At 38.4% G+C, this 22,483-nt stretch overlaps 3 protein-coding genes across 3 annotated transcripts in view; 1 reads left to right on the plus strand and 2 right to left on the minus strand.

The window, feature by feature from the left end:
* pigq (phosphatidylinositol glycan anchor biosynthesis, class Q) overlaps positions 1 to 5,169 on the minus strand; it is a 36,003-nt gene extending 30,834 nt beyond the window's left edge. The window contains exons 1-6 of the mRNA XM_008294488.1: positions 5,096 to 5,169; positions 3,226 to 3,417; positions 1,971 to 2,157; positions 1,446 to 1,654; positions 677 to 873; positions 67 to 198 (exon numbers count right to left, since the gene is read on the minus strand). Coding sequence (XP_008292710.1) covers positions 67 to 198; positions 677 to 873; positions 1,446 to 1,654; positions 1,971 to 2,157; positions 3,226 to 3,378 — 878 coding nt within the window. The 5' untranslated portion in view covers positions 3,379 to 3,417; positions 5,096 to 5,169. The remainder of the gene's footprint in view (positions 1 to 66; positions 199 to 676; positions 874 to 1,445; positions 1,655 to 1,970; positions 2,158 to 3,225; positions 3,418 to 5,095) is intronic.
* Positions 5,170 to 6,668: 1,499 nt separating this feature from the next.
* Positions 6,669 to 11,564, plus strand: eef2kmt (eukaryotic elongation factor 2 lysine methyltransferase). The gene is made up of 8 exons (XM_008294484.1): positions 6,669 to 6,802; positions 7,616 to 7,678; positions 7,777 to 7,857; positions 8,564 to 8,665; positions 8,758 to 8,891; positions 9,642 to 9,886; positions 10,342 to 10,479; positions 11,430 to 11,564. Exons 1-8 carry the CDS (start codon positions 6,683 to 6,685, stop codon positions 11,528 to 11,530), a joined length of 984 nt encoding a protein of 327 aa, XP_008292706.1. The 5' UTR covers positions 6,669 to 6,682; the 3' UTR covers positions 11,531 to 11,564.
* Positions 11,532 to 19,705, minus strand: alg1 (ALG1 chitobiosyldiphosphodolichol beta-mannosyltransferase). Its single transcript, XM_008294490.1, has 13 exons — positions 19,411 to 19,705; positions 18,539 to 18,616; positions 18,339 to 18,442; positions 17,153 to 17,301; positions 16,941 to 17,030; positions 16,052 to 16,165; positions 15,465 to 15,580; positions 14,512 to 14,550; positions 14,375 to 14,434; positions 13,796 to 13,906; positions 13,318 to 13,432; positions 12,797 to 12,872; positions 11,532 to 12,454 (listed from the first exon to the last, which is right to left on the minus strand). Exons 1-13 carry the CDS (start codon positions 19,703 to 19,705, stop codon positions 12,323 to 12,325), a joined length of 1,479 nt encoding a protein of 492 aa, XP_008292712.1. The 3' UTR covers positions 11,532 to 12,322.
* Positions 19,706 to 22,483: the final 2,778 nt, after the last annotated feature.

Raw genomic sequence — 22,483 nt, forward strand, 5'->3', positions numbered from 1 at the left:
AATAAAAACCACCAGTCACTGCACCGCGTCTGCACAGAAAACCTCATCTTTTCACCAGACTCCCACCTCATGAACTGTGTGTGACCGGCGGCTGCTTTCGGTGAACTGAGCGTCCTCATGTGTTCGGTTCTGTAGCTCAGCTGGACACATGTGGACAGTTTGGTGGACAAGAATCTCAGCGGATAAAGACTGAAGATCCTGCAGAAGAAACCAGATAAAAAAAGAAAACAACTTCTCAGTACAGATTCAATACAATTTACAGCATGAGGATTTGTCTCGTGTCTTTTGTTTTTTTGACAAGCTACACATACCAAAAAGATATATTCCGTAGAAAATACATCTTAACACTACAAAATACATCCCAACACTATAAACTACAACTTAACACTATTAAATACACCTTAATGCCATAAAATACGTCTTAACACCAGCATTTTTGTGATTACTTTCACTACCAGAGGGGGGAGACAAAGGTTCCACACTGCAGGTTTAAAGAAAAATGAAGACGGGAGGTTGTGATGCTGTCAAACATAGCAGTAACCTGAGGCTCTGTGGGTTTTAAACTGGACAAAGTATCTGAAGATGTCACTGTGGGCAGCATTTTCTGACATTTTTATGCACACATCTGCAGATAAATGCCTGATGAAAACACTGTCTGAACTGTGGTGTCTCTCACCGGATGCTGCAGAGCCACGTCCACATGGAGAGCATCCAGCTGAGCAGCAGGCAGAGCGGCACCGATGCCTGTTTGAGCAGCTCCACGATGATGCTGGCCTCTCGGCCTTCAGACTGCCAGTGAGTCGACTTCAGAGGTCCGTCATCGTACTTGTCCAAGAAGAACAGAGGCTGGCTGAGGGCCACCGTCTGGAACACCTGAGCAGGAGGAGGATAAGTTAGAGATCCACGACTACCTGCTCACGTCAGGAGGAATTATTTGGAGAAAACACGCAGCAGGATAAGCGTGGATGAGGAATCGACCGATACAGCACTTTTAGGGGCGATGGTTATATCAATTAAGGATAACTGTGAATTTATACATATATACATTAAGTAACAGTGTGTGATAGCAGAAACCTGTCATTCCTAACTAGGCGTCTTCATAATAATGATTATTATTGAATATGTACAACTGAAATCGGAGTGATGACATCTGAGCATCACTACAACACTCTCCTGTTAAAAATGCACTTATTTGTCTCTCTGTATAAGCAATAGCTGTGATTGGCTGTTACTCGTGACATATAACAGCCAATCAGATTGTGCTGCGGCCGGGACATTGAGAGCTGGCTAGACGAAAGAAGAAGCACATTTAATGTATTTTGTGGTAACTGATCAATAAAATAATGATACCAATAATCTAAAAAGGCCAAATACCGCTCTCAGTAATCGGTTGGGCAGATAATTAGTTAATTCCTAGTGTGGACGCTTCACGTTCAGACTTTTACCTGTCTCAGCTCGGACGGTGGATCAGTTTTGAGGTCGGGGTCTCCACTCTCGATGGGATGAAGCTGCGACAGCATCACCTTTCTCTGCTCGTAGTGGACGAAGATTACCTTCTCCTCATCTTCTTCTTCTTCATCCTTTTCTGCTTCACCACTGTCCACCTCTTCCTCCTTTTTCTCCTTTTTAACTCTCCGCTGAGCTGCTTTTCCATCTAGTCATGGCAAAAAAAATAAATTTATAAACTCAGTAAACCTTCCTTTTTACTGATTCAAGACAGATAACAAATTTGTGAGCAAACATATGTATTTTACTGATCTGTGCAGCTGCTAATTTCTAACTTATAGCTGCACACTAGAGTTCTGAAACTTCATTCATTTAAAAATCTGATTAAAGAAGTGCATTTAGGTCTGACGTTGTCAACGAGTTTTTCACGGTTCATAAATATAGTAAACCTTGCGTGAGGTCTTTACAACTCAATATCTGACCACAGTTTCTAGCCTCCTGCTCTAGAAATCTGAGGGTCTTACTCTGACCCCGGTTGAGGATCTCGCAGGTGAAGCCCATCTTCCCCATCTGGCGGCTGATCTGGAGCCAGCGCTCCTGGGGGAAGATGGTGCTGAGGTCCCTGAGGAAGCTCTCCATGCCCTCCTGGCCCTCTTTAGGTAAACTCCAGGAGCCCAGCACCGACAGCTCCACCCCGCTCTGAGCCTGCATCTGGGAGAAAAGAGATGGAGGAAGGCTGAGCGGTGAGGGAGGAGATTTTAAGTTAAGAAGTTATGTCATCTCCAACTACAGACTTTGCTTAAATTAGGGAAAGGAGGCACAAGTTTTCAATCAGCTCTTTTTCATTTTGCAACAGATTTCACATTTCTTTTCATCCAGCCGGTCAACGAGCCTGTGCAGATCGTATATATCCCATCAGAACAACATTACAAGTTCCTAGCTGAACATCTGGGCTTCTTGTCTTTGGGACAATTTTACATGAAGTCTTGTGGCTTGAATGTAAAAGCTGTAGAATCACTGGAGGTACAAACTCAGGTTATGTCTTTCTTTACCTAAACCCTAATGAACACAAGCTTATTTTAAGTTTTCTAAGTCCTAACAGCTACATTTAAAGCCACTGACAGGCTGCTTAGAGTGGATTTTTATTGTCATGCTCATCGATCGCAGCACATTACAGATTCAGATTGAGATTGAGACAGTTCTTCTGATCCCTCCTTTTGCAGATTACACATAAAGCACATAAAATTCCAGAATTACAAGGTAGTTCTTCGTCAGAGGTACAAACATACGTGGGTCAGTACGAGGCAACAAAATGCAGCAGTGAATAAGGTAAAAACATGTGTTGCAGTTCATATAAATAACTAACGTAAATAAATAAGTTCAAAAAGACATAAGAGTTTTAAAAGTATCCCTGGAGTAGTGGTTTGTTCTTCTTAAGGTCACATTATAGTCAGAGGAGAGTCTAGTGAAAGACAAAACCCAAACGTTCTTCTTGCTTGTCGTGCCTTTAAAGGTTTTTAATTAATTGAATTAAAAAGCAAGAATCCTTCATAATGTTCAATAAATTTACAGGAAGTCAATCTTCCAACAGGTAATTCGAACGAACGTTCACATGGCTTCATGCTCAAATCATCCACAAACACCTTCCACCTCAGTGAAAGTTTCTACCTGTTATACCACCACTTGCACACATTTAACATCTTTTTCATTTACACAAGTGGCTCCTAAAGAGACCAACATGATCTGTGAGGCCTCCATCTGCCCTGCTGCTGCACCGACCTGCTGGATGTACTGTTTGACTTGTCCGGGGATGAAGGGGTAGTGGATCACCGCCAGCACCACGGCCGAGTCATGACCGGCGATCCAGCGGCCCACCAGCAGCCCGCTGTCGGCCCGGTTACAGCACTGAGGGAAGAAGATCTTCAGCACCATGACGTCACTGCAGCATCAGCCTCCAGCAGCTTGAAAGATCTGTGAAAAGACAACCAGGAGTTAGTGAATAATTAAAACTTAACAGCTACCACAAAGAGGGAGCAGAGGTTTAACTCCACACTTTAAACTCTTCATGGAAAAATGGAGGATAAAGACAACTGTCATGGGGTTAAATTCTTGGTAGGACTTCTTTAGACTTCTCGAAGTTAGTTTATTACAGTATTTCATCTCACCTCAGCTGATTTTAAAAGGTTTGTTAAGCAACAAGTGAGCTCCATGTAAGCTGAACTGCAAGCTATAACAATGTGAAGTTGTTCCTCCTCTCAGGATTATTTACAGAATTTACTCAGTGGAGAAGAATTCCAGTACTTCTGAAAGTGTTAAAGGAAATATTGTTGACAGAAATTGGGATTACTGATCTGAAAATGAGGCCAAACAAGAAATCTGACTGTTAGACTGTATTTACCAAGTTTGGAGGAATAACGTGGACTTATCATCTACAGCACTGAATGGATCACTCATTCATTAGCAAATGATCTGGTTTTGCTATAATTTATATATCTGTGCTGTTTGTATTTTTGTATTTGTATGTATTTTCTTGGTGAGTTTTGTGAATATAAAAGATATATTTGTCAAGTTAATCTTGTGCCTCTCTTGGCTTGTTGGCTCAATATCTGTTGCTTTCCATGTGGTTTATAAATAATGCCTCAAATGTATGTCATGTATGTTAAATATGCAGTTTGTTGTTGAATGTTATATATTTTAAAGGCTCATTTTAGTTTGATAATCAGCTCATCAGTTTGAGTCATTTTTAAGAGAAAAGCTCTAAATTCTCTGCAGCTTCTTAAATGTGAATATTTTCTGGTTTGTTTCTTCCTCTACTAAACAGAATATCTTTGGATTTGATCGACATTTTTTATTTTTTTTTTTTAATAGACCAAACAACTCATCAGTTAATTGAGGGGGAAAAATGGATTAATCAACAATGCAACAATGAAGTAATTGTTATTTGCAGCTGAAATTCAAATTAGCTTAATAAAATAAAGCTGGGTGACTTTTGGCAACCATTTCTCCTGCATGCTACATTTGTGCTGCTCTTCCACGTCGCTTCCGGACGTGACACCCACCAAATCTTAAAGTACGGATATGAAAATAAGTTAGAATTACAGGGATAATACCTGCCGAATGGAAGAGTGGATCCCTGATATTCATGAAAGTTATTCCAGTGCTGAAGGTCTGTTAATACTTAAGCGCGACAGAAGGACGAACACTAAATTTCACGGTTTTTGACGGGAGTCTGGAGTTGTAATATCTGGACTGGACGGCTGGCCTCCTTCTTTGTCCTTCAAATATCGACTGTTGTTGTGGCAACAGAGGAAGCCCGGGGCAGGAATGTCATTGATTTCAGCGGCGGTAGTGACAGTTAGCCAGCTAGCACGAGAAAGTAGGTTAGCCGGAGTGTTAGCGACAACACATAAATGTAGGAATAACCGATAGAATACGGCTTGTTAAAGGTCTATATGATAAATAAGAGAGACCAGTTTATTCTGTCCTCAAGCGACAAACTGCTGCTCGAACTTCACCGCAGTTCTTCTGCTAAAAGTTTTAAAAATCGAACTGAATTAAATAACTGAGAATAAACCGAGCAGCGTGAACCTCAAGCTGTCTAACGTCAGTATGAAAACGAGATATGAGTGTAAAACTGCATTACATTTACCTTCTTTAGGACCAACACAAGATTCACCTTCCATCTGAGTTCAGCTACTAGCGAACCGCCGCCATTTTTGTTGTTGACAGTCCGTCCAGTAAAATGCTCCGTTGGGAAACACGAGTCCGCGTGTATTCTATTCCTATGATTGCCTTTAAAAATCTGATCCTGATTTAAATTTTAATCACAATAAATAATAAGGATAGTAGCAATTATAATTACACATTATTTTATATTTTTATACTAATAATACTGGATTATATTGATGTAGTTTTATTTAATTAGATTTTTTGATTTCGGTAAAGTTGCAACTTGTGTAATTAATTTCTTTTCATTTACCCATTCTCATTCGTTGTGCAAGTTGTGCACCAATAAATGCTTGCATCCACATGTATGTGTATTATGAACACCTGTGAGAAAACTAAATTCTTGAATAAAGAAGCATACGTTATTATAATTAATAATCCAATGTTTGTTTTATGAATATAGCTCAACTAGAAAGAGACAAACAAACCGAAAGATGAACAAATACATAATAATAACTGGGATAATTTAAAAATAAAAGTAATCCATTGGAACAGGAATATGTTATATTTGAACAACTGTGAATGCAGACCTGCTGTATTCATAATGTACAACGATATAAAAATGATCAAAGTTGTTATTTTCAGTTTTTCTGGTGAAAAAGAAATCTAATATGCCAAAAATATAACAATGATATCAGGAGTAATAATGTGCTTGTTCCTCACCAGTATCTGCTCTGTGTTGCTGCTGCTCTTGTGAATGAGGAGTTGGTCCAACTGAAAAGAGATTTATCTCATTCTGCAGTGACACAGCAAGAAAAGGGCGGCAAGAAAACCTTCAGCAGACTAAAAATAACAAAAACAATCAACAGTAGACCATTTCAAGGTTAAAATCTCTTTGTGTGGTACCGTTTTATGATGAATGTAGATATTTAAAGGTTACTGTTTACAGCTTCAGAAAATGATTTTTGACTTGAAATACTTTGTTTTTGCAACTAATAGATTAAACAATCTTTATATATTTATTTTGTGTTTTTTTTTGATAAATTACTTAAGTCTGGACTAATTTCTTAATGTTATGTACCACTAATAATAATAATAATAATAATAATAATAATAATAATAATAATAATAATAATTTAGTGAGTACAACTACTTACAATACTTAATATACAATATTAGTTCATATTAATATGTGCACAGTAGTTGTTATACATTTAGGGTTACTGAAGTATATTTTCTGCATGTTTGGCCATGCAAAAAATATGTAAAGTGTATGTACAGCCATTTATGTAAAGTGTGATTTGTTGTACATGTTTCTTATCTGTATGTTGCTTTTGAAATGTTTGCTCATTAAATCCAGAAATATAAAGGATGAAAAGAGTAATAATTTAAATAAATCATTTTTACTTATATTTAATTTAAGTATAGTAATAATACCAACAGTTCTCATTATCATTCTTACTATAGTTGAAATTTTATAAAATAATAAACCACATTACCCAGTAGCTTCAGCGCCAGATCGTCGCAGTGGATTCTGGGTAAGCAGGAAGTAAACAAACACACGTTGAGCATGGAGCATTCAGAGCAGAACCAAACCTCAGAAAACGGCACATTAAAAGCTGAAGATGTTTTAAAGGACTTCCAGGTGTCGTTTTTCGCCATGAGCCGCCTGCCGTCGTTTCCCTGGACTGTGAGTAAGAGGAGCCCCACGGAGAGAACCGGCCGCCGTTCAAAAATGTGCCAATTCGTGCTGCTGCGCTCTCCAGCAACACATGATACAGATAATACGACTGAAATTATGTCACAAATAAATCAGTGGAGCACTCTGCGTAATTCGGCTCAGATATAATTAATCTGCAGGTCTGAATTTAATTAAATGATCTTATTACTTTTATATTAGATCTTGGTTCAGTTCCTGCTTAGTTCTGGCGCTTTGGATTTACAAAGAAACTTCACAGGTGATTCAGAGGTTGAGATTTAAAGTCTCAGATAAGAGTTGCTTGAAAGAATAATAAATATAAGTAAATTTTAATTTAATCAATATCGTTGACGTGTATTTTGCGGTGACGGTTCACATTAGTAAGCTGTGATTTCACCAACATTTAAGAAAAGGCTTTAAAAGTCTATAAATATGTGGTAGCTCTTAATAATATTTAGTGATCATATAATTTTCACAAGGACATAATGACATTACAGTGTTGAGCTTAAAAACAAAACATCAGGAATACCAACAAAATGAGGAATATGAATGTTTAATGTATTATTTATTTGACAGTATTGCATTTTTCTGCACTGCTTGCAACTGCTGCACTACACACAATAAGAAACTATGAAATAATGTCAAAGCCAGAAAGCGAAAATGATTTTTAAAAAAACTATGTATGCACTATTTGCATTTAAAGAGTGTGTAACTGAAGCTAAAGCCAGTTTGTGCCTTCGTCTTGAAGCAGTGTTTCTATCTCAAATATTAAACGGCTAATTCTAATCTTTTCTGCTTTTACAGTTTGTACAAAAAGACCTCCAGAGCAACAAGTCATCAGAATTTATTTCAGAGATCCTGAAGCAGGTAAAGGAAAAACTCCCTTTATTATGGTGTAATAGTAAAATATCAGAATATATCCGTTAAATAAACAGTAATGATGTTTTTCTTATTGAATTTAACAGACTTGTCTTCACCCGCTGTGCCGGAAGTTTCCACCATCGGTCAGATTCAGGAGGCTGTTTCTGTTGGAGCTCATCAAACTGGTCAGTGGTTTGTTAACAACATTTAGATCTGATTTACAGTTTTAGGAATAGTTTCTTTCACAAGGAGGTTAAGTCCTGTACAAAACAACAACAAATGACGACAGCTATGAGACACAAAACAATCACACAATACAAAAGACAGAAAATGACCAGAATAAGACACAAAACAACTACAAAAGACATGAAACCACAGCACAAAGACAAAAAACAGCTACAAAGACATGCAAAAAAAAAGAAGCTGCAAAAAAGCACAAAATGACCACAGAGACACACAATGACTACAAAGAGACACAAAACAAAGATGACAGAAACACAAAAATAAAGTCATACTCCATGACTATAAACTATGCAAAATGACAGCAAAGAGACGCAAAAATAAAACAAATAGACACAAAACAACCACAAAAAGACCACATAAGTAATAAAATGACAGCAAAGAGACGCAAGACGACCACAAAGACACACAAGAAGATCACAAGAAGACACAAATTGACTACAGAGACAAAAAATGGCTGCAAATAAGCATAACACTATTGCAAATAGACACAAAATGACCACAATTTATATAAACGGACTACAAAGAGACACAAAACGACCACAAAAAAACATCTGATATCAGTTGAGGTGTTTCTCTCTGAACTTCACACCACTAACAGGTAAAACCCAGGTGACAAAAGGAGTGTTGTGTGTTTTTGTGTGTCTGCAGCAGGAGGCAGCAGACTGTGATCCTCTGGATGAGCTGTACGATGCTTTGGGTGAAGTTATCGGAGCCGAGGAGACCAGCGAGAGCTACAAGAGTTACTTACTGGTACCAGCATTGAGCTAAAACACTTGGAAATGAACAGAACCGCGTCTGTGTGCAGCTGTTCTGATCAGGTTCTGCTGCTGTTCTTCCTGCAGCCTGGTGGTGGCGCTGTCAGCCTGCTTGAGAACGTGGCTCTGATCTCAGAGGGAACCACCGGCCTGGTGACCTGGGAGGCAGCTCTGTACCTGGCAGAGTGGGCTCTGGACCACCAGCAGCACTTCATCGGGAGGTACCAGAACCCTGCAGAACCAGCACAGTGTGGAACCGTCAGCATTATGTCATTCAGGAATAATCCACAAGAAACACAAAACCACAGAAACGGGCACAAAATGACAACAAAGACATGAAACAACAGCTAAAAGACACAAAATGACCATGAAAGAAATATCGTTGACACACTTCAGTAGATTTTTGTACACATTGAAATTTGAGGCTGTTTGAAAAACAAAATCTCAGGAATGATTAAAGGTAAAAACCTGAAATTTGCACTGTTATTTCTCATCATGTTGTAGATGATTGAGATCAAAGAATATCTATAGAGACAAAATGACTATGAAAAGACACAAATGATCACAAAGAGACAAGAAAGGCCTAGAACTAGACACAAAATGCCTGCAAAGAGACAAAATATCTATGGGGGGACACAAAATGGCCACAAAAAGATACAAAACTACAGTAAAGCGACACAATATTACAAGAAAGGACATGACATAATAACAAATAGACACAAAATTACCACAGAAAGGTGTGAAAAAACAACAAAGAGAAACAAATACATGTAATTTTTTTGAGAACACAGATATTAAATAAGGCAGGTGAACAAGTTTCACATCATTCTGCTGCAAAGACAAATACTGTAAAAAATAGAGCCACAGCTGAAGGACAACTCTTAATTTCATCTCTTAATTTCTTTGCAATCTGACATATTGGTTTTTGTTGATTTTAGGATTTTGATTTTATACCTGTCTCTTCCCTGCAGGACGGTTCTGGAGCTGGGCAGTGGTGTCGGTCTGACTGGTATCACCGTGTGTCACTGCTGCAGCCCGAACAGGTTTGTGTTCAGCGACTGTCACTCCACAGTCCTGCAGAAACTCCGAGACAACGTCCGACTGAACGGACTGAGTGACAGAACGACTCCGGAGGTCGACGTGGTGCAGCTGGACTGGACGACAGCGACGGAGGAACAGCTGAGACAGATTGGAGCCGACACAGTCATCGCTGCAGGTCAGAGTACGACTACAAGGAGACACAAAACTACTGAAGAGACAGAATAACTAGTAAGAGACACAAAATGACCACAAAGAGACACTCAGTAACTATGAAGAGACACAAAATGACCACAGACAACATAGCACAACAACAAAGAGACATAAATCCAGGGAATTGTGCCTCCTTTACTTCCCCAATCAGTTGTGGAGCTCCTCAAGATTCCATCTTAGGGCCCTTTTATTTTTCTATATTTGCTGTGAAATATTGGTGGAAAATCCCCCAAAAATCCTGACATAAAACATCAGAAGAAAGAGAAAACCGGCAAATTCTCACAATTTCAAAGCTTGAACTACTTTTTTAAAATTGTATTTCTGTTTAAGAATACTAGTGACTAAAATAAATCAAATTCTATTGATTGACTCAATTGCGTTAATGGTGAAGCCTTACAGATGTTTGCTCCTGTGATGCAGATGTGGTGTATGACCCAGACGTGGCAGTTAGTTTGGTGAAGCTTCTGTCTACCATCTTGAAGTGTTCGTCTCCTGAAATCCTCATCTGCTCCACCATCAGAAACCCAGAAACCTACAGCGGATTTAAACTGCAGCTCGGTAAGTAACTACAGGAGAGGTTTGTTCTGATTTCAAGTCTTAAGACCAACTGGAAGCCAAGAAGTTATATCCAGTGCAACAAGGTGGAACATAAAAGTGTGCAGTTGTTACTTTATGTGGTAAAGCAGACCTGCATCTGTCTGACTGAATAGAATTGGTGCCGTTCAACTAAAAGTGTTGGCTTTCTGACACAGACTTGTTTCTTCATCAGTCCAAAGGTTCTTGATGGGGTTTGAAGGCCTCACCTTCTAGACACCAAACATATTTCTGGTCATTGTGGCCAAATAGTTCAGGTTTTGTTTCATTTGACAACAGAACTTTCCTTCAGGATGTGTTTTGTCTATGTGAAAAGCAGCAAACTTCAGTCCAGCTTTAGGGAAGAACTTCCTTCTTGTACGAGTCATATTTCCAGCAGACCTATAATAAATCTATGGAAGAACCAAAATGCAGTGTGTTTTTTTTTTTGTGTGACCAAGATTCACGTTTTAGTGATTCCATCATAGAAAATTCTGAGTTATCGGAGTCACTGGAAACTCATGATAAACATGGTCTTTACAAGTGGATGGAAACTTTTGTTCACGACTGTTGCAGTCTGCCACTAGAACCAGCCTGTTTACAACTTAGGTGCCCCAAATACGCTAATTTCCACTGCTTTTAAATAATCGACGTTATTATAAAGTCTGGCCTGTACTGTTATCATACTTGTCTGTACTGTTTTTCCACTTAATTTCAACTGATTACTTTCCTGTTTTATTGCACACTTAATCTCTCATGTGCCCTAATTAGTCCCAGTCAGTGATTTTAATTATTCTATAAATCTGTGCACTTTAACGTGACTTTAAGGCTTTTGATTAATTTAATCAACTTTGAATAAACTCTGTGTAGAACAAAGTGCTGTATAATCAAACTTTACAGCTTCGGTTAACTCACCTGTTTGTGTTGTTTACCAGAAAAAGCGGGGATCAGCCACCAGGTGATGACGGACGCGGTCCGACAGGTGTTTCCCTACAACAGACTCTCTGCCATCGAGCTGATCAGATTATACAGGTGACTTTAGTACAATAAAGGTTTTATTTACAATTGTACATCGTATCAAAGTGTCTTTTGTACATTCAAGTGAAGCTGCGGGAATGGAAAGACAAAAAGTTCCCCGACACAAAGTTTTTATCTCGTGAGTGTTCATGGCTGAGTTTGTTGATGTTTCCTTGAAAGAGTCTGAAGTTATCAGACGTTTCGCTTCCTGCATGACTCCACACGTCATCCAGACTTAGTAAATAAGAAGAGGTACACGGTGGCCCTGAGGTGCAAAACACAACATCACCAGAATGGACAATAACATAACATTTCAAAAAACACGAAAACAATTTGTAAACTTTTGTTGTGTTTCCAAAATAGTTTTCTAAAATGTGTTCAGGTGTTTTCATTTTTTTTTTTTTGTCATGTTGTGTAAAAAGTTGTGTTTTCTGTTTTATTGTCGTATTTACTAAAATATCATTGTTGTGTTTTGCACATCAGGGTACATTTACTTCCTCTAGAATTTAAATGTATTATCTTAAAAAAAACAAACAAACATGAGTGTTGGTCCTTCAAACTCTCCTGCTGTGACTTCAGTGTTCATCACGTTGACGTAATAATAAAATTGGACTCCGAGATGAGGAATGAGCCGTAACATTTTCCCTGCTTTTGATTTTGCGTCAATGCTGTTTGATCCACTGCACATTTCATAAATATAACCGACCTGGTTTTGTAGTGTTGCAGATGTCGCTGCAGTTTTTTTTTTGTTGCAGTACCACAAACAACCACTGGGAAAAAACTAGCTCTGTAGCAGCGTTCCTGATTGGGTTCATCTTGAACTGATCAGGGGCAGAACGTTCTGGTCCCAGTTGTCGTCCCAGCGCTGCCCCCTGCTGGTGCGGAGGTTCCTCCTGAAGGCTCCCAGTCTGCCGTCTGAACTGGGAAAATCTGACAGGAGGGACTGGAAACAAACAAGGAGAATCTTTTTCAGACAGTGGTGTGACGTAAACAGTAAATAATGAAGAGTTCATGAGCTGAAGAACGTGTCTAAGTGTAAGCAAACAGTGCAACTGGCTGCTTAAATCGTAATGTGTGTTAATTTCATCTAACACTTTTTTATGAGTATGACATTTTAACATTATAAAGTATAATAATAATAATAATAACAACAACAACAACAACAACAACAACAACATTACTAGCTGTAGTAGTGGTAGCAGTAGTAGTATTAGCATTTGTAGTTGTACTATTTGTAATATTATTATTAATATTACTGCAATTAGTTTCCAGGTGTTGGTCTCACCTGCAGTTGCTGAGCGAGTTCTGCAGAGTCTCTGAAGATCAGTCCGTTCTCTTCGTGCTTCACCAGCTCATGTAAACTGTTAGCAAACACAGCAGAGGTAACTTTGAGGCAGGATTCCAGTATCCATACACTCTCAAGCACTGTCCTGACACTGATATTAAATAACTGATGTGACATTAAAGAGCCGAGTATCAGCGTTAATTTGAGTCAGTTTACATTGACATTTAAAGATCTGTGTGGGAGAGAGAGTCATTGTAACACACGCTGCACAAACTGCAGAAGTTCAAAAGTAATTGGACATGTTTCAGTGTTAGTTCATGGGCAAAAGAGAGAACGTGTCCAGTTACTTTTGAATCCTTGAAGGCAATGATGGCCTGAAATTAAGGAAACAAAATGGTCTGATTATTTGTTGCTGCTGCTACAGCCTCAAGTATCTTCAGATGTTTTACATACTGCTGTCATTCCAGCCCTAACAGTGGCGTGAATAGAAACATGAAGTGTTTTGTATAAAGCGTTCTCACCATTTGAAGCTGATGGCGCAGACGGGGAGGCAGCAGCCGAACATGTCGACCACCTTCATGGGCAGATCGAGTCCGCTGGACGATTTGTGGAGACAAACACCCAAATCTGCAGAACCTACACGACAAAAACAAAATTATTTAACTCATTTCTTAACACATAGCAGCAGCAGCAGCATGTGTGACTTGGTGTTTTCTAGTTTTAATAATTTGATGTTATTTAATTCCTGAAGTGAACAGAAACTTTAGGACACATTTTGATTTGGAGAGTCTCTTTTATTCTCTTTTACTCTTTATTTATTAATTTATTTTCCTACTGATGGACTTACTGACTTAGTTACTGACTGATCTAATTACTTACATAGTCACCTACTAAACTAGTTACATACTGACTGAGGTACTAACTTAGTTACTTACTGACTTATTATCAGTATTTCAATTTTAATCATGTTTAGAGGGTTAAATACATGCTGAAAAATACCTAATAGGACGGGATAATCTTCAGCCTCCAGCCACGGAGTGCAGATCTTAACGTGATCCAAACGTAGAGAGTCGATGATTTTCTTGTAATGTTCCTTCTGAGGACCTTTACCTGAAAAAAAAAAAACACATAAAAAGACACTTAAAAGAGGAAAGTTTGTGAAGTTTTCACCGCGATATTCTTAAATGTACAAAAGTGGTCCAACGAGTTGGATTTGTAAAAGAGGGAGGAGATTAAAAAAGTGTTGTTACAGGGCTACATAAAGTTTAATACAAACCGGGAAGTTTTATTTTATAGAATTTTATCACACACACAGAGATTTTTCAAAAAGATTTACAGGCACATGTAAAAAAAAATAAAAAAATAAAAATTAAATTCAATCCATAATAATCAACTCCTATTCATTCATATTAACACAATAAAATTATTTAATATATACTTCCCCCCCCTTTTATTCATTATTCCCTCATTCCTCATGTTCTCTCTGTGATTTTTTATTGTTTAAATGTGTTTTAAAATCTGTGTTTTCACAACAAAGGAGCTGGAATCTGGACTAAAGAAAAAGAGTAAAAACGTTACCTGTGATCACACAGACTAAAGACGGTAACGAAGCTCCTCCTTTAACGAAACCTTCATAATCTGTGAAGAACAAACATTAGTGAGGTGATGAAAAATATTAGAGTATTTGAGTTAGTTTCAGTTTAAACAGCTTGTACCTTGAAGAGCTTTCAGCAGGATGGAGAAATCTTCATCCTCTGTAGAGGGAAAAAGGAAAAGCAGACCTTTAAAATCTCTTAAATAAATCTGTGTTTGCACCAACTTCCACCTGGACTGAACTTATGTTACCTCCAGCTGCTCTTGTTGTAGTTGTTTCATTTTCTTTTGAACATTTTTAGCATAATTTTTATACGAGTTACTTATTTGTGCATCGACATCTTTTATTCTAATGAAAGCCTTCAGACCTCAGTGTATTAACAGTTTAAATAAAGGTTGAATTGATTTATCCTGACAGTTGATTATTAGCTCTAATTAAAGATTTATGAGGTTTTTATTCATATGTGTGTTCAGGTTTATCTGAAGGTGTCTTCAGACCAAGTTTACTGCAGGTCACATGTCTCCATGAAGGCCTCTTCTGGCAAAAGGTGGACATACATCAAACAACATTTGGGTTTTCTGTTTACTTTATTTGATTTTACAGTTCCAGTGGCTACAATCACAGCTGTCCTTCTTAATAAAGTTAAGTTTATTTGTCTGATTAAGACAATTAAAAGGATATTAAGTTCTAAAATCACTGTACTGTTAGCAGCTAGGAGTCATTGAAAGTTTTCCCATTTGTCTTTTACGTTTGAAGACTGAAAATAAATGTCTTCCTATTTTTGTCCTTCTCATGCGCCACAGTGCTCCTTTCCACCTCTTCCTGTAACACACTGTGTGAGATGTGTTCATCAATAAATTTGTCTTTGTCATGTCTTCATATTTCGAGTTGGACTTTTAGTTGCTTTTGGTCATTGCAGCAGACACACGCTGAAACTGTGACTCTAAATTCTCTGAGTTTTATCACAGACTAGTTTTTGTCGTCAAACCTCCTAGTCGGCCATCTTTAGATGGGTCTCAGAGTGCAGTATTGGAGCAATATTTAGGATTTTGTTGTGTTTCTGGGGTCAGTTACCCGTCCAGCTGGTGCTGCTGATCAGAAGCGCTGGCCGGTTCGTCCTCAGTGTCACGGCACCGTCAGCAGCATCACGGACTGAGAAAACAGACTTCTCCAGCTCCACATCGTCAGACCTGAACACATCAGTGAAGGCAGCAATAGTCATAAAAACACGCAACATTTTCCACATATTCACCAGGACAAGTGACAAACACACAGAAACGACCCTGGAAAACCACGAAAAAACTATCTGTCAACTGCACAGACAACATAAAACATATTTCTATTACTTTTTATTACTTAAAACATGTCTTATACCCGTTTTCTTTGGAAATGTTTTTATCTTTAAAAAAAAACTCTCTACTTCTTTACTGTTAAATCCCTACAAACTCCTCATATGCAAAAACCTACTTGGCAACAAAACTAATTCTGATTATAAATGTTTGCATCCATATCTGCACGCTGAGGTTTTACAGCTTCATGAAAGTAAAACTGATTCTCATTTCTTGCAGTCAAACTGATCCTTTCGTGGCTAAAACTCCTCGGTGACACTTTCACTAATTTAAAATCATTTTTTGTGCCTTCTGTCTCGCCTCATAACTCACCCACTGTCCTGAAACTGAGGATAAACGTCGGCCAGCCTCATGAAGAGTCCGTGCTGCAGCTTCAGCGGCATCTCTCTGAAGATGGACGGCGGTCGGTCGTAAAGTGTCGTCGCCCTGCAGAGGTCAAACAGTCAGAAACATATCTGCAGCTCTGTGATCTCACGTTTTTAAACCCAAAGTTCACAGATTTTTACTGCAGTCTGACATGAAATTCGTTGTCCCCAGCAATGATTTTAATGATTCTGCAAACTTTCTATCAGCTCCACCGCTGAGGTCAACATTTTAGCTGCGCCAAGGTAGGAACGTAGCAGCAATGACAAAAAACAACCCAGCAGATTGTACATAAACACAGTCGGCCATTTGTTATGTCGGCCAAGCTCATGCAGTCCAATGCAACAGTAAAACTGAAGTTTGAGGCTGTTTGAACAACTACATCTCAGGAACTGCTAAAGATAAAAACCTGAAACTTCCACTGTTATTTCTCATCATGTCATTGATTCAGAATCTGCAATATTTGACAAATAAATGAAATAATCTGCGATGAATAGATCCTGAGATCTTGTTGTTAAACAGCCTCAAATTTCAAGCTGGGAAAAACCTGCTGAAAGTGGGTCGACGGGCAAATTTTAAAAACATTATCTCAAAAAGTACTTGACATATCAAGCTGATACAGACATTATTTTAAATATCCTAATTTTAGGATAAAAGTTTCAAGCAAATCAGAGATATTTGAGCAGAAGGAACTTGATGATTTAAGATGGAAGAACTTTCACAGCAACTTTTGTCTCACAGCAGAGTGAGAACTGAATCCTAAATTACTGACTGTCTGAATTGTCTTTGGTCGACCAAAATGAAACAAACGACACAGAAAGTACAAATCAGATGCTACCTGATGCCCCAGTTTTTCTGTAAGTCCTCCTTCATGGCGTTGGTGACACACAGGTTGCTGGTTGCCAGAGGGCCGAAGAAGTGTTCGTACCTGAAGACAAGAAAGAAAACAGCTGTCAGAGAAAACAGAGCAAGAATTAAACACCACAAACCCAGAGTGAGAATTTAGTATTGCAGGAACACAGGCCTTAAAACAGTCTGAGTCACACTGACCACTTAGCGAGTCGAACCACAGGATGAGTCGGACCGTGGCTCAGCGCCATGATGGTGAAGCCGTAGTTGTGCCAGTCGATGACCAATCGGCTGCCGCGGAGGACAGACACGAACCAGGCCACGGCGATGCCGGGAAGGCCAGGAGGATTCTGGGAAACAAACACAGTAATTAGCTGGAATTGAATGAAGTGTGGAACATTTGTAAAAGCAGTGATGGAAAAGTCATGAGAGGGCCTCACCAGCTGTTCATCAGGACATTTAAAAAGAGTTAAACTTCTCTCTTTTACTGAGAAATTCAGGATCAATGAATTTATTTACAAGTTTAACTGCTCAAAGTGAGGTCTCTCCTATTTCACTATAAATTAACTGGGACTGTAAGTAGGCTGGGAGCTGAACGTTTTATCCATACTGGTGCTGGTGTATGTAAAAACATAAAACACAGCAGTGTAACGGTACAGAAAGTTCATGTTTTGGTGTGTTTTTGGTACAGCAGAGAAAACAGAAATGAATAAGTAACATGTTTGTCTTCCAGTTGTGGTAAGGCACTCAAATGCTGCATAATGTGAATAAGAAAAAAATAAAAGACATAAACGGGTTTGATTTAGATTTGTAAGGAGGAACACACTAATGTCTGTGAATGAGGATTATCCAGAGTAAAATGTTTCTGGAAAAACATCTTGCAGCTGGATTTTTATGAATGTTTTACCATAGACTAAACTCCATTCACCTCCACTGTGTAGACGACAAACATCTCAAACTAAATCAAACTACCTAAACAGTCAGATTCCTGTTGGGAGAAGCTCAGGTGCTCTGAATTTTATTTGTGTACATTTTCATCATGTGTGAAAGGGCCACTATCATTATTTACATTTAAAACAGAAGAATTGAAAATACTCACTAATAATACTGTTTGTATGTTTGAAAAAAACACCTTCTGGTAAAGTTTAAGGTGTTTTAGCTCAATAAGGCAGAAATACTGTCTTCATCTTGAAGCAGCCGTAAATGCTTAAGAAGCAGAAGGAAATGAATGAATGAATGAATGAATGAATGAATGAATGAATGAATGGACAGATAAAGTAGAAAACACCAGAGCTTCGTGCTGCTTTTGGATGTTCTCATGTAAAGAAGTGCTGTTACGCCTCTCATACGGGCACAGGTGAATCCAAGACGTCAGGGTTCAACAAACCTGCATCAGAATCTGAGACTGCAGCTCCATCGTCAGCAGCACAAACAGAAGCTGCAGCGACTGAAGAACCACCTTCGACACGTATGTGAGGACTTTGGGTCCCGCTGGAACAAAAAAATAAAAAATCAAACACTTTGCTTTAACTGTGACGTTGCTGCTTTCCTGATGACACAAAAACACTGTAAAATGCTTCCAGTTACCTCGAACACCTTTCACCTCCGCAATGGAAAGAATCCTGATTTTCTCCTCATTCAGGACGTCCTGATGAGGTTTGGAGTCTGAAATAACATCATGGCGTCACTTTTACAACTCACACAGGGTTTTAATTTAAAAAATTGGTCTTTTTTTTCAACCCTTGATGATACAATAAGAGCCTGGGCACTTTATTGATCAGCAGTCCTTCAGAATTCTGAACATATTTATGAAAACGACTACATTTTCGCACAGTTTAGCCCAAGATTGGTTCACATATCTTTGCAATAATTTTTGTTTCTCTGGTTATTTGACATATTTTGGCTGTTCGTTTGCCTCCTTTAGTGCTGATCTGTGTCATTTTAGGTTTATTTAAGTATGTGATCCTGTTTTTTGTAATAATTCTGAATGTTTTTGTAGAAATTTGGCATCTTTTTGATTTGTTGTAGGGATTTTGGATCTCTTTGTGGTCATTTTTAGTCTTATCCAGTCAGTTAATGTCACTTTACAGGTAGTTTGAGTAATTTCCTAGCTTTATTTGACCAAACATATTAACTGTCACTTCACACTGAAATGTTCTGGGCCTGTTTATCTGTTATTAATCTGTTCTTCACCTGTTGAACATCTTTTTATAAATAGCAGATGTACAGCTCTAAGGTAAACTATTATGCACTGTGTGTTGGTCTAGTTTTCACTGTTACTTCTCTTCTAACCTACAGAATACATCTGTTCTTGTAAGTTTTGCTGTTATTTAAACTTTAAATTCAGTTTAATGGAACATATCGAGCCTTGGACAGGTTCAAAATCAATATTTAAGAGCTGACAGGCAACCGAAACATCTAAATAATTGAATGAAAAAGTGTAAAACTCACAGTCTCACCTAAAAACCCGACAAAAGTGACCTGATATCCGTGTCTGCTGAGCGACAAGGCGTGATACTGCATCCGAGGACTGCGACCGATGTCCCCCAGCACCAGCACACACACCCGCCGCTCCGTCCCTCCGTTCCGCTGCCGCAGCCTGAAGCCCCACAGTGGCAACAGCAGCCCGGCCACAGCCGCCAAACACACCACCGTACCCGGTACATCCATGTCTGCCGCATAAAGAACCGCTAATACCGCCGCAAACAGCGCTAAAGCAGCCAGGAGAGCCGAGCAGCCGCAGGGCGCCGCCATGTTTGTTTGAGATTTGTGATGACGCGGCTTAGCGGAGGGGGCGGGGCTTCACACTTAAAGGGACCGCGCAGTTTAACATGACGCGTTCAGGTGTAACACAGGACGTCAGCAATATTCTACAAATATGTAATCAATAATAGAATAAAATAGATTTTCTCTGACTTATTACATAAAATTAATCTTTCCAGCCACTATATATATATATATATAAACATTCTGAGTTCGTTTTTAATGATTTTAAATGTGTAGTTCTTTGTGGTCTAATAACAGAAGACAATTCTGCACATGGTTCTGCACAAATCATGGAACTAAAACATAAAGCAAAGATCATGTAAAATCTATTAAAATAATAATAATAATCACAGTTTGACAAAACAAGATGTGTCTGGGCTCTGCCACAAAGGGGTCATACAACAAGACATAGTTATTTATTATAGTGGTTTGCAGAGAGTCGTTTTTTTTAAAAAAAACTTTGGTTAAAGCTTAACTTTCTTGTGCATACATATTTATAAATAAATGAAACATGTACACTTGTAAGCAGTTGTATTAATATTCTCAATCTACATTTGCAGTTTTGTTTATTAATTTATAAATCACTTGATATTTACAAAAACAAAAACAATTACACATATTTTGACTAAACAGCTGTAATATTATGGATCTGAAAAAATTCTTAAAATAATTTTCTATTATTAATTTTCTGAAGCATGTCCTAGTTCAATTTCTCATTTTGGAGTATAACTAATATCAGTTACATGAAGCCTTTATTATAATATTTTAAATGTGATTCATTTTAATGTCCTGTGCAATGTGTCTTCTTTACATTTGTATTTGCTGGTATTTTAAACAGTTGAACTTATTTCTAGATGTTCTGCTGTTAAAAACTTTCACACACTTGTGTTTTTCTGATGAAATCCTTCATCCTTCCTCATTCTTGTCAAGATCAGATAATAAAAACGGTTTTTCCTGTGAACTTCTTGTATTTTATGTGACCTCTGATTCCTGGCTGTTCACTGCAGTTTCACTATTTTAAAGTTACATTAAATTAAAAAATAAAAATAAATAAGGAGGCTCCCATTTATATTTTTAAAGCTTTACAGATATGTCATTACTGTGAGGGTTTATGGGATGTTTCAGGGTTGCATTTGTCAAATTTACATAAATAATAATATTCTAGTGTTTTCATCTTAACATCGAATTAAATCAGGGAAACTTTACATAATATTTTAGAGTACCATAGAGTCTTAATGTCAATATCTTTTTTTTCTTTCTATACTGAAAAGCACTTTGGTTCAACAATTATTTTGAATGTGCTGGATAAATAAGGGTGCCTTGACTGTCTTATTCAGTTTTTATTCTGTTTGCTTACCCCTCTGTCTGTGGATCAAGGACTTTCTGACAAACCAAGCCCAGCATGTCAGAATGGCCACCTCCATATCCTCCACCATCGTCCTCAAGACTGGTGTTCCCCAGGGCGCTATCCTGAGTCCACTTCTTTTCACGCTGTACACCCATGACTGTGGTGCCACCCACAGCTCCAATACTCTTATCAAATTTGCGGATGACACAACCATCGTGGGGTTGATCAGTAACAACAACGAGCAGTGACAACCACCTCAACCTCAACACCACGAAGACAAAAGAAGTCATCATTGACTTTCAGACATCAAGGACCACATTGGACTCAGGCTTGAGCATCAATGGGGAAGAAGTGGAGCGGGTCACGAACTTTAACTTTCTGCATATCTCAGAGGGTCTGGGCTGGACTGTGAACACCACCCACATTCTCAGAAAGGCCCAGTGGTGTCTCTTCTTTCTCAGAACGCTGAGGAGGAACAAACTCCCTCCACCATTGCACAACAGAGAGTGTCCTACCTGATGGATGTACAGTGTGGTGTGGCAGCTGCACGGCATCGGAGAGGAAACAACTTCAAAGGGTCATCAAGACGGCTCAGAGGACCATTGGCTCCCACACCTAGAGGAGATCTGGTAGAGCCGTCTCCTCCGACGGGCCACAAAGATCCAGAATGACCCCACCCACCCAGGACACTCTCTATTTACCGCCCTCCCCTCTGGCAGAGAGGAGCTCCCACCACCAGACTACAACATCTCTAAATAAGTCATTTTTCAGTTTTACTTAAAGGGCTATTCACACATAAACTTGGGTAACAATTTTAATTATGATATTTTCTGGAGGTTTAAATTGCTGGGAGTCAAACTAAACCCAAGGATAAAAGATGTCAGTAAATTTGAAGGTAATAGGAGGGTTAATAGAGTATTTATTTTATTGCTATTTTCTTATTTACATGATCTTTTAACTTTTTTTTTCTTAGACTGTGAATATATAAGCTGCTACAAACATGATGCCAAATTAAATTTTGTTTTAATAAACTTTGCTTTGATTCATTTATTCATGAATAATACAAAAAAAAATTAAAATCAATATTGTTATTTTTAAGTTAGGTTAATGAATGGATCTGTTTCTATTGCAGCTGTTTGTTCACAAACTGAATATTTTGTTTGAGTTTATTAAAAACAAAAAAGTAATGAGATAATTAATAAGTTGGGCTCCACTTTCTCTCCTTACTGAGATATTCCCTTAATGTGATGATGATGATGATGGGAGGTTGTAGGTGATGTATTTGTGCACACATATAATAATTTTGTGTCCATAAAAGTAAAAATAAAATATGTTGTTTACCATATTTCGTAATGATGGTCCCTGTGACGTCACGGCCGCTTCCTCCCCCCCACCCTCCTCACCCACCTCTCCACCCC

Source organism: Stegastes partitus, unplaced genomic scaffold (genome assembly GCF_000690725.1).
Source record: "Stegastes partitus isolate 25-593 unplaced genomic scaffold, Stegastes_partitus-1.0.2 Scaffold966, whole genome shotgun sequence".
Taxonomy (NCBI): domain Eukaryota; kingdom Metazoa; phylum Chordata; class Actinopteri; family Pomacentridae; genus Stegastes; species Stegastes partitus.